The sequence below is a fragment of the Eptatretus burgeri genome, chromosome 3 (assembly GCF_056783735.1).
Source record: "Eptatretus burgeri isolate ZD-2024b chromosome 3, Ebu_testis_v1, whole genome shotgun sequence".
Classification (NCBI taxonomy): Eukaryota; Metazoa; Chordata; class Myxini; order Myxiniformes; family Myxinidae; genus Eptatretus; species Eptatretus burgeri.
The window spans coordinates 78,100,701-78,113,029 of NC_140963.1; the positions used below are offsets into that span (position 1 = coordinate 78,100,701).

Consider the following 12,329-nt stretch of genomic DNA (forward strand, 5'->3'; position numbering starts at 1 on the left):
TTAGCTGGCTTCACATCCAGTCTCCTACAGTCATTCAAAGCACGCTTTGGAGAATTTCGTGAGCACACTCATCTTTTTAAGTTCATCACCCATCAAAATGAATGTTCACTGAACACAGCCGACCTGAGTTACATTCCTGGTGTCTCCGTCAGAGATTTTGAAGCAGAAGTGGCTGACCTGAAGACCTCAGACATGTGGGTGAATAAGTTCAAGTCACTGAATGAAGATTTGGAAAGAATCGCACGACAGAAAGCAGAGTTGGCGAGCAAGCACATGTGGACAGAAATGACAAAACTTCAACCCGAAGACGAGCTGATTATCAAAACTTGGAACGCGCTTCCTGTCACATACCTCACACTGCAGCGTGTGAGTATTGCTGTATTGACCTTGTTTGGATCTACGTATGCATGTGAGCAGTCATTCTCACATCTTAAAAACATCAAGTCCAACCTACGATCACGTCTAACGGATGAAAGCCTCAACGCTTGCATGAAGCTTAACCTCACCAAGTACCAACCAGACTACAAAGCCATCAGCAAATCCATGCAGCACCAGAAGTCCCATTAATGGTGAGTATTATAACAACATTATTTAAAAGAATAAATTCAGAGGCTTATTATACTCACATTTAGTTGAATTCAGTCTTAAAATATATTATATGGCTCTCACTGAAATAGATTTCCAAATATTTTGCTTTAATGGCTCTCTGAGTCAAAAACGTTCCCGACCCCTGGTCCAGAGAGTCGAGTCCAGTTCAGAGGAGTCGGTGTGGAGAGCGCCAGAGTTTGTCGAGTTGCAGCCAGAGAGAAGTCGCCAGCCAGCTACATAACGGTCCGAGCGACGCTGAGGAGTGAACGGGCTCTTAAAGAGCATCAACTCAAAAAGAGCAAGGCGCGTTCGCTCCTCTGAAGCGTCGTCGGCCAGGTCCGATCGACCAGGCCGGACTGCTAGGCCCTGGACCAACCAAGCGGCCGTTACCACAGCTGCCGCTTGGCCCACAGGGACATATGGAGGGTCGCCGACGAAAAGACCATCGAGTCACCTCAAGGGTGACTAAGGTAACCTGCACGGCCTCGCGGAGCTCCTTCGGTCATCCCAGCTCCGAGGAACATTAAAGGCTTACGAGCCCGGTGCTTTCCTTTCTTTCTTTTCTGGGGTTTTTGCATGGAAGTCTGTGGCGCCTTGTCCTTAAATGGTGAACTGACTAAGTGCATGGTAAATAGATAACTGCTGTAGTTATTTTTACTCGTCTTGTCCCCTACCCCCATTCATTGCCTTGCTTGCATATGTGCAATTGAAATAAATGTTCCCTATTATTTGAATATTCACCTGCTCGTTGCGTCCCTTCCTCCATTGAACTGCCATAATTGTGTTCGGAATAAATAGCTGGCTGATTAAGAGCCGATAAAACGTACATTAGGTCCGACGGGGCTTGGCGATATAAAACCGCTTGGCAAATCGCAAACAGAACGAGCTGCTTAAAAGCGGCTCGTTTTAGTGCAGGCTCCGTTGAGGTGTAAATCCCCGGCATTTCTTTCTGCGCGAATAATTAGGTACATCGACAATTCGGCAATCAACCCTGTAGCGCGTGAACAGAAAAGTTGGCTGATCTATGGTGTGATTAACAACACCCGTAGCTGGGTTTCGGCATTGATCCAAAAAGCTGCGACTGGATTTCCACGTTTGGTGGGCGCGTGCGGCAGCAAATTAGCTGAAGGTGGTCGCCCGCACGCCGGAGTGGCGAGAATCCACAACAAAATGAACACTTTTATAGCAGTTGCAACTGTTGCTAAATTCAATTTTGGAAATTAAATTTTATCATTCGCCTTAGTTTAAGAGATGTTCGAGGTTATGGCATGTGCAGAAATGTAATATAGCCACACAGAAGAATTGGGGAGCTACAAACCTGTTATTTTGACTTGCGTTGTGGGGCAGGTGTTGGAGACATTAATTAGAAGAGGAACCATTTAAATAAATACAAACGAATTAAAGGCAGTCAGCATGGATTCACCAAAGGTAGTTCCTGTCTAACTAATCATTTAGAGTTCCATGAAGCGGTGTCTGATTGGGTGGATGAGGGAAAGGCCGTGGACATCGTATATCTAGACTTAAAGAAGGCATTTGATACGGTACCACATCGGAGGTTGTTTGCTAAAGTGAGGGCTTGTGGAGTGGCTGGTCAGGTAGTCAGTTAGATTGCAAACTGGCTTAGTGGTAGGAATGAAAGGTGGCTGTGATTGGGAGGATGTCTTGCTGGGAGGATGTAAGTTGCGGGGTGCCTCAGGGATCAGTACTCGGACCATTATTATTCATTGTTTGCATCAATCATTTGTATAGTGGGGTGAAGAGTAGGCTTTCCAAATTTGCAGATGACACAAAGATTGGAGGAAAGGTAGATAGCAGAGGGGGTAGTGATTCGATTTAGGGTAGTATAGATTGGCAGATGTAATTTAACCTAAACAAGTGTAAGGTGTTGGGGATGGGAAAGAACAATGAAAATAGAGATTACAGGATGCAAGGGGTAATTTTGGAACGTGTCACACAGGAGAAGGATCTGGGGGTGGTAATAGATATGGGAGGTAAGCAGGAAGCACAGTGCCAGGCAGCTATAGGTAAAGTAAATGGGGTTTTAAGTTGTATTCGGAGGGGGATCATTTATAAATCAAAAGAGGTGGTGTTAACATTGTACTATAATTTAATGAGGCCACATCTGGAATATTGTGTGCAGTTCTGGTCACCACAGTTCCGGAAGGACATACAGTAGGTGCCATCGAGAGCGTTCAGCACAGGGTGATGAGATTAATTCCAGGCCTAGCTGGACTCAGCGATGAGCGGCTGAAGGAGACAGGGCTTTATACATTAGAAAGGAGGTGGTGACGAGGAGATATGATAGAGATGTTTAAGACAATGAAAGGTAGAGAGAAAATAAGTGCAGATGATTTATTCAACAGAGTAGACAGTGATAGGACCAGGGGCCATAGATTGAGAGTAAAGAAGAGGAGAGTTAAGATGGTAGTAAGGCAGGGGACTTTTGCTCAGAGAGTAGATCATGCATGGAATGGTCCCCCTGGAAAGGTAGTGGCAGCAGAAACAGTAAATTAGTTCAATTGGAATTAGATAGGTACCTGGAAGTATTGGAGATTGAGCAGTATAGGGATGTTGATGGGAGTTTTAGGTAGCTTGAGCATTGATGTTTGTTGGTATATGCCTGGTCTTGGCTTAATGGTTGGGGTGGTGGGCTTGGGATCCGAGGATCCTGAGTTCAAATCGAATTCAGATATTGAATTAACACCAGGTGGTCTTGACTCTGCCTGTCATCCTCCTGAGGTCGGCAAAATGAGTTCCAGCATGCTGGAATACTGTGTCGGAGTGGCGACCCAACCAGGATTGTGCCCAGTAGCCAAGGAGACTACTTAGGCAGCACCAACGCTCTGCACAGAGTATAGTCCCGATGGATGGTTGATGGTATGCATCCGTGTGGAGTGTTGTTTGTCGGGGTCTCGTCAAGGGGTGTTGTGTGGTTGATATTGTGTGTTTTGTACCCAAGAACCGTCTTTGCCCACACCGCCTCACCTGAAAAGAAAAAAAAAAACCAACAGAAAAACCACAAAAATCTACAAAAACTACATTTAAAAACCACCTCAAAAAGCTAAAATAAAAAACGACAGACAAACAACATAAAAACGACATTAAAAAACGACAAAAAAAGACAGAAAAACTTCATAAAAAGTACAAAAACTACATAAAAATGACATAAAAACCTCCAAAGAAAAAATAAAATAAACCAATGTCACCCGCAGGGTGACCCGTATCTTGCCAAAAGGTGACCACGTGTGACTTCTTTAAGGTCACACTGAGGTGAACAGAGCTGCTATCCACCAGGAGCGACTCCTTGAGGAATATCTGCCTACGAGAGATTCCGATGAGAATCGTTCTACAGAGTAACCATGAAAAATATGCTTTTGCCTCATAACTTCACCAAATGACGTCATAATGTCTCAAGCTTGACATATCCAGAAAGCACTCATCGAGGTGTTCAATTTGAGGTACTACACGATATGGTTCCTAAAACTTGAAAATTTGACCTTGGGGTCAAATATGTTTGACCTCAGGCGCTAACCATGAAGGTCAAGTCCAATCGCCACCAAAAATTAATCAGCTGAGCGCCAGACCATGAACTATATTCCCATGAAGTTTGAAGACGATCCGATCAAAATTACTCAAAAAAATAAGGGTTTCGTCGACTCCCCTGATTTGCGACAAAGTGACAAAGGATCGTCTTGACCTTTGAGCTTGACCTTCAAAATTTTGTGCACTGAAAGGGACCTCTATTAGCCTCTGATATGCGAAGTTACAAAAATTTCCAATGATAACTGTGCTCTGCAGAATTTTTTATACGTGATTACAGACAAACAAACAAACAATAAAAATAAAAAAAACCATACAAGCTGACTAACATATCTTGCCAAAACGAAGTTTTGGCAAGATAAAAACATTTTGAATTTTTATTTTTTGGTCTGGTGTTGATGTGGCACAGGCATGATGGGCCAAATAGGATGATATACAAGGAAACAAGGAAATCTAACACAGGTGGAGGCCATTCAGTCCATCATGCCTGCACCACATCAACACCAATCCATCCACACAAGATCCAAGGAAGAAAATGCAAAAAAATGTTTTTAATCAATGAAATAAAAAAATTGTTTGTTTGTTGGGTTTTTAGATCCTCGTGGAGGATCTCTAAGTCTTACTCACATTGTTGTTATTCATCTTCTTGTGAACTTTTTTGTTTCACAGCCTACAGTTTTCATCGAAACTTCCTGAAACTTGGCATATATATGTAAAAATACCCTGCACAGACAGTAACCATCTCCGATTTTGAAAATTCCTCATAGAAAAAAAGTTATGACGTCAAAATATCTCCGCTAATGGAAATCGCCGAAAAAATTACCTCCGAAACTAGGCAAACCTTTTGAATTCTGTTTGCGGGAATCGAACAGGGCCTTAGCAGAGATGAATTACCACACATATGATACATCACTATGACGTCATATCAATTTTTATGACGTCATTCCTATTTTTTGACATTTTTAAATCCGCATGGAGGATCTCTAAGTCTTACTCACGTTGTTGTTCTTCATCTTCTTCTTGTGGACTTTTTAGATCCTCGTGGAGGATCTCTAAGTCTTCCGTTGTTGTTCTTGTGGACTTTTTTGTTTCACAGCCTACAGTTTTCATCGAAACTTCCTGAAACTTGGCATATACATGTAAAAATACCCTGTGCAGACAGTAACGATCTCCGATTTTGAAAATTCCTCCTAGAAAAAAGTTATGGCGTCAAAATATCTCCGCTAATGGAAATCGCCTAAAAAATATCTCCGAAACGAGGCAAGCTTTTTGAATTCTGTTTGCGGGAATTGAACAGGGCATTAGCAGAGATGAATTACCGCACATATGATACATGACTATGACGTCATAGCAAATTTTATGACGTCATTCCTATTTTTGACATTTTTAGATCCTCGTGGAGGATCTCTAACTCTTACTCACGTTGTTGTTGTTGTTGTTGTTGTGGACTTTTTTGTTTCACAGTCTACAGTTTTCATCGAAACTTCCTGAAACTCGGCATATATATGTAAAAATACCCTGCGCAGACAGTAACCATCTCCGACTTTGAAAATTCATCCTAGAAAAAAGTTGACGTCAAAATATCTCCGCTAATGGAAATCGCCCAAAAAATTATCTCCGAAACTAGGCAAGCTTTTTGAATTCTGTTTGCAGGAATCAAACAGGTCATTAGCAGAGATGAATTACCGCACATATGATACATCACTATGACGTCATATCAATTTTTATGACGTCATTGCTATTTTTTGACATTTTTTGTTTTTTGTTTCATTTGTTTCACAGCCTACAGTTTTCATCGAAACTACCTGAAACTTGGCATATACAGTATATGTAAAAATACCCTGCGTAGACAGTAACAATCTCTGATTTTGAAAATTCCTCCTAGAAAAAAAGTTATGACATCAAAATATCTCCGCTAATGGAAATCGCCTCAAAAATTATCTCAAACTTGGCAAGCTTTTTGAATTCTGTTTGCGGGAATCGAACAGGACATTAGCAGAGATGACTTACTGCATATATAATACATCACTATGACGTCATATCAATTTTTATGACATCATTCCTATTTTTTGACATTTTTTGTTTCACAACCCAGAGTTTTCATCGGATCTTCGTGAAACTTGCCATGTACAGTATATGCAGACAGCGCACGCGCAGGCAGTAACCATTTCCGATTTTGGAAATTCTTCCAAGAAAAAAAGTTGACGTCATAATATCGCTGCTAATGGAAATCGCCAATACCATTATCTCCGAAACTAGGCAAGCTGTTTGAATTTTGTTTGCGGGAATCAAGCCGGGCATTAGCACAGATATTTTATCGCAAACCTGATACATCACAATGACGTTATATTCGTTTTTATGACCTCATCATTAAGAGGACGAGGATCTTAGCTCATTTGAGCTTGTTTTTTTTTGTAGTTTTTGTAAAAAAAATATTCTTTTCTTCCCCTCAGGGGAGGGGGCATGGGCTTGGTTAGAAACACACACAACATCAATAACACAACCAACAGCACTCCGTACACAATCACCCATGAATGCTCAAACTACCTAAAAGTCTGATCAACAACCCTGTGCTCCTCAATCTCCATAACTTCCAGGTACCCATCGAAATCTAATTTAAACTTATCTACTGTTACTGCTGCCATTACCTTTCCAGAGGGACCATTCCATGCATCAACTACTCTCTGAGTAAAAGTCCCCTGCCTTACTACCATCTTAACTCTCCTCTTCTTTACTCTCAAGCTGTGGCCCCTTCGTCCTATCACTCTCTACTCTGTTGAATAAATCATCTGCACTTATTTTATCTCCACCTTTCATTATATCAAACATCTCTATCATATCTCCTCGTAACTGCCTCCTTTCTCGTGTATTAAGCCGTGTCTCCTTCAGCCGCTCCTCATATTTAATTATTCTTTCAATTTTTTTTCTCCACACAGTACATACGTCATTATAATCGCAACGCGCATGCGCATTGCCGAGTTTTTTTTTCTCCACACAGTACATACGTCATTATAAGCGCAACGCGCATGCGCATTGCTGAGTTTTTTTTTCTCTACACAGTACATACGTCATCATAATCGCAACGCGCATGCGCATTGCCGAGTTGTTTTCTCCACACAGTACATACGTCATTATAATCGCAACGCGCATGCGCATTGCTGAGTTTTTTTTCTCCACACAGTACATACGTCATCATAATCGCAACGCGCATGCGCATTGCTGAGTTTTTTTTCTCCACACAGTACATTCGTCATTATAATCGCAACGCGCATGCGCATTGCCGAGTTTTTTTCCCCCCATTTCTCCTCGTTTTGAACGTTGTTTCCTCGTGTTTATCTTTTGCCGATGCGGTTTGGATTAGCACTGACTTTTTTTGGCCGGTGGTTCTTTCCATTGCATCCCGATTAACGGTTCGGGTTTCAGCCTCGGGGAGATCGGCAAGTGATCCTTCATGCTCCCGTGGGTAGCCCGTTAGTGTTGCGTGTGTGGAGGGCGGCGTGGACTTCTGACGTAGGCCGCGATCGCGCAGGTGAACGGGTAAGCTGCGGACGCGACGGTTATTTCGGGACTTCTTGAAGGATCGAGGTTGTCACGTTAAACCGACGGAATAATCGAGCGGTGTATTATCACCCTCTCGCGGTGGTTGTTTGGACCTTGAATACCATTTGGATGTACGTTGATGTGTTGATCTCGCACAGGGATGTGTTACAAATCCAGAGATATTGTTGACGCTTCTATTCACAGGAATTGAGGGAGGTTTCATCTGGAATATTTCCAGTCAGGAGTATGCGAGCTATTACCGGCACCCTGTACAAGTTACAAATCCCTGCCCGAACGTACAGGGGACACTGCATCAGCGGCATAACCGCACCCTTAGCCAATTGCGTCATCCTTGCAGCCCCATGACGCTTGTGAAAGTAGAAGAAGAATAGGAAAGTGGAAGAAAGAAGAATAAGAAGAAGATGTGGAAAGTGGAAGAAGAAGAATAGGAATATGGAAGAAGAAGAAGATTTGGAATATGGAAGAAGAAGAAGATTTGGAATATTGTGTGCAGTTTTCCTCACGACTGAGGAACGACGTCGCCACCATGGACATTGATCATGGGTCTAGCTAGATTAAATCAAACGGAAGACCAAATACTCTGCATTGCCATCAGAAGGAACCCGAATAAGCAAAGAGCGCAGGATGGAGTCCTCAGGAGGAACCTGCATAGGATTCGGGTTTCAGCCGCTACTCCACAACCCTCAAACCCATCCAAGCACCAGCCAAGTGAGCCTTACAGAAGAAAAAAAAATTCTGAGAAGTGCTTGGAGGAGACAGGACTTGATACATTAGAAAGGAGATTGGGGGAGGAGGTGGAGATTTTATTATTATTACTATTATTATTATTGATATTGAGGGGTATAAACAAAATAAGTGCTGGAGAATTATTCAGCACCAGGGACCACAGCCAGAGTTAGGATTGGAGTAAGGTGAGAGATTTTCATTCAGAGAGTAGTTCCCATGGTGTGCTGCCTTTTTGGCTGCTGGTTGCATCATTGGTAAGGGGTGCCCCTATTACCTACCAGTATACTGGTGCTCATTTCGCCGACCTCGGAAGCATGACAGGCTGAGTCAACCCCCTGGTATTTATTCAGTGGCCAACGGGGATCAAACACAGAACCCCAGAATCCCAAGCCACCACCTTAACCACGAAGCCAACACCAGGCTTCGAGAGCAGTCAATGCATATAATACTTGTAGAAAACAATAAAACAGTTTATTTAGGTTATATACTGAATAACTCAAAGAAAAGTACTGATTCCACAAGACCTAAATCATGGCTTGCATTTTCACAGGGCCGATCGGCCTCACCCCCCGTCATCGACCCGGTGGTCGATTTTCAGGGGGTTTTTTTTATCGGCCCCGTAAAATTAAGCTGTGAAAAAAAGAAAAAAAAGAAGCTAAGATTACCTGTATGGCAAAACAAAACACCTTTGTTCAACACCATTGGTCTCCTTTTGAGACCACCATTGGTCTCCTTTTGGACGCGAGAAATGGACAATGACATGGTTGAAGCCATCTCCACAGATGATGAGAATACTGTTGTGTTGGACTTATCTTCAGGTAGCTCAGGGGATGAATCTCTTTCACAATTATCTGATGATTGTGACTTTTGGGGGTTTCTGCCTGAAGATTTACATCAATACTAAACCTACTAAAGTTAATTAATATTTGGCAGAATGTACTGAACACATGTATCTGTTATGTTATTGGACTGGAGAGAGAGATACTTGCAGATAAATTAGTTTTGTTGAGACAGAAATGCATCAATAAACTCATTAAATTTGCGACTGTTCAGATTTTTTTTTTGGTCATTCAGCTTTCCAGCGAATAAAGTTTTAAATTTGTTACGAGAATAAATATTTTGACATTATTACTATGTTACTGGTGGATCCAGGTGTGGACATTCAAGTACAACCTACATGACAAGGTAATGGCAGTGAAAAGTCAAGATTTATCCCCATGTATATGTTGAACACAGTGGGCTAGTCCAGGGGGAGAAATAGGTTGGACTTGTGTACGTAATACTTGAATAGTCCCAGTTCAATGGCATACATGTAATGTATTGTACCGGCACATCATTCATGCAAATTGTCAGAACATTTGCCATTACAGGTAAGAATCCACAACAACAAAGACAACTTAGTTCTAATACTTTTTCATAAAAAGGATTGTGGGAAAGTACTGTGCTTGAGCAGAAAGTTCTGTTTCTCAGAACTTTGTGTTTGGCCCCAAGAAGGGCCGTTTAAGGTACATTTTGAAATTACATAGTTAGGATTAGGCTCAGTTTATTCAGATTCTTTCGCAGTTCAGTTTGTACGGACATTGGTTAATTTGGACCACATGTTAAAACAATTTACAAAAACGAATTCACAAGATTTTGAAGCAATTTTAAAATCAGTCCCGTGGGCAAAAATCACCCCCCTCACCCCACATGACGAGGCCTATTTATCAGCCCCGTCCGATTTTGAAAATGCAAGAACTGCTAAATGAGAGTCTAACTGGACCTAACGCTACCCTAATGGTAGAATCATCAAGGCAAGCCAAAAGAGAGGACGGAGAAGGACATGGCTAACTAGAACGGGCACTCATAGAGCGCATACCTTCGCCGCCACTACTTTTTTTGTTCTTGGTATGAGTGTGGGGAACTGGTTTCATATGAATGGTCTTATGACACAAACCACATATCTATAATGTCATGACCCCCCCCCCCGACTTTCGGGGGCTACGGACTAAACAACAATCAACTCACGTCGTTTTGGCGAGTCTTCACTCGCAAGCTCGGTGAATACAACGTTTCAACAAGAGAAGGTAATCTCGTTTGATGCTGGTTTCATGCAAATCGAATAAGAATTGACTGAGTTATGCCGAAAACCGCATATTTTTCAAGGGCATGACCCCCCCCGACATTTTACCCCAACCGGTGACATGTGTTATGACGTCATTGTGTCACAAGATTGGGCATTAAATTCTGAACATTTTGGTGCTGGGTTCATGTAAAGCGGACAAGAATTGACCACGTTATGACAAAAACCGCATATTTTTCAAGGTCGTGACCCCCTGACCTTTGACCCCTAACCGGTAACAAGAGTATGGGCGTCATTGTGTCATATTGCATATCACAAGATGAGGCGTTGAATTCTGAACATTTTGGCGTGAGTTGCATGCAAATTGAATAAAAATTGACCGTGTTATCATAAAAAGATGATTTTTACCTTTTCGTGACCTTGACCTTCACCTTTGACCCGAACGATCCCAAAATCTAATCGAATGCTTCCTGGCTAATAACCAATCATCCCACCAAATTTCATGCAATTCGGTTTAATACTTTTTGAGTTATACCAATCACAAGATTACAAATAAACAAATAAATAAATAAATAAATAAATACACGCCGACCAAAACATAACCTTTCGCAAAATGCGAAGGTAATAATATTAAACATAATAACAAGGCTTTCTTTTAGTATATCAGGGGAAAAACAGGTTAGGACCAGTGTGGGCCCATTGAGGAATAGCACCGGGAGAGTGGTTAGTGATGAAGGTGAGATGGCAGGCTTATGAAACAGGTATTTTTCTTGAACTTTTACACAAGAACAGTCAGGAGAATTGCCAATAGCTGAGGGTATCTATCAGGGAGGTGAAGAAGGGCTTTTACAGAAGATCCAGGTTGGAGTGGAGGAAGTAAAGGAACAGCTCGGTAATCTAAGAGTAGATAAGCATCCGGGTCCAGATAATATGCAACCGAGAGTATTGATGGAGGTGGCTGAGCAGGTAAGCGAGATGTTAATGGATATTTTCAATAGTTACCTGGAGTCAGGACAGGTACCGGAGGATTGGAGAGTAGCAAATGTAACACCATTATTTAAGAAAGGATCCAGAGAAGAATTGGGAAACTATAGACCTGTTTGTTTGACTTCAGTTTTGGGGAAGGTGTTGGAGACATTAATTAAGGATCAGATGAGGAGCCACTCAAACAAATACAAACTAATTAAAAGGATTCAGCATGGGTTTACCAATGGTAGTTCCTGTTTAACAAATCTTTTGGAGTCCTATGAAGCAGTGTCTGGGTGGATGATGGAAAGGCAGTGGACATAGTATATCTGGACTTCAAGAAGGCATTTAATAAGGTACCACATCGGAGGTTGTTAGCTAAAGTGAACGCTTGTGGAGTGGTTGGTCAGGTAGCTAATTGGTTTGCAAACAGGTTTGGTGGTCGGAAGCAAAGAGTGACTTGAGTGGGAAGATGTAAGTAGTGGGGTGCCTCCTGGATCAGTACTTGGACCGTTACTATTCATTCTTTACATCAAGGATTTGGATAATGGGGTAAAGAGTAAGCTTTCCAAATTTGCAGATGACACAAAGCTTGGAGGTTCGGTGGATAGCAGAGGGGGTGGTGATCAGATACAGGAAAGTATTGATACTTGCATAGATTTGGCTAAAGATTGGCAGAAGCACTTTAACCTGAGCAAGTTTAAGGTGTTGGGGATGGGAAAGAACAATGAAAATAGAGATCACAGGATGCAAGGGGTAATTATGGAGCGTGTCACACAGGAGAAGGATCTGGGGGTGGTAATAGATATGGGAGGTAAGCAGGCAGCACAGTGCCAGGCAGCTATCGGTGAAGCAAATAGGGTTTTAGGTTGTATTTGGAGGGAGA

At 42.2% G+C, this 12,329-nt stretch overlaps 1 protein-coding gene across 4 annotated transcripts in view; it reads left to right on the forward strand.

Moving 5' to 3' along the window:
- The first annotated feature begins 7,699 nt into the window (after nt 1–7,699).
- Nucleotides 7,700–12,329, forward strand: part of ARMC8 (armadillo repeat containing 8) — a 115,896-nt gene continuing 111,266 nt past the window's right edge. The window contains exon 1 of one of the 4 annotated variants that reach the window (XM_085874127.1): nt 7,700–8,397. In XM_085874127.1, coding sequence (XP_085730253.1) covers nt 8,229–8,397 — 169 coding nt within the window. In that variant the 5' untranslated portion in view covers nt 7,700–8,228. The remainder of the gene's footprint in view (nt 8,398–12,329) is intronic. The other 3 variants (XM_085874128.1, XM_085874125.1, XM_085874126.1) reach the window with 3 other exon arrangements.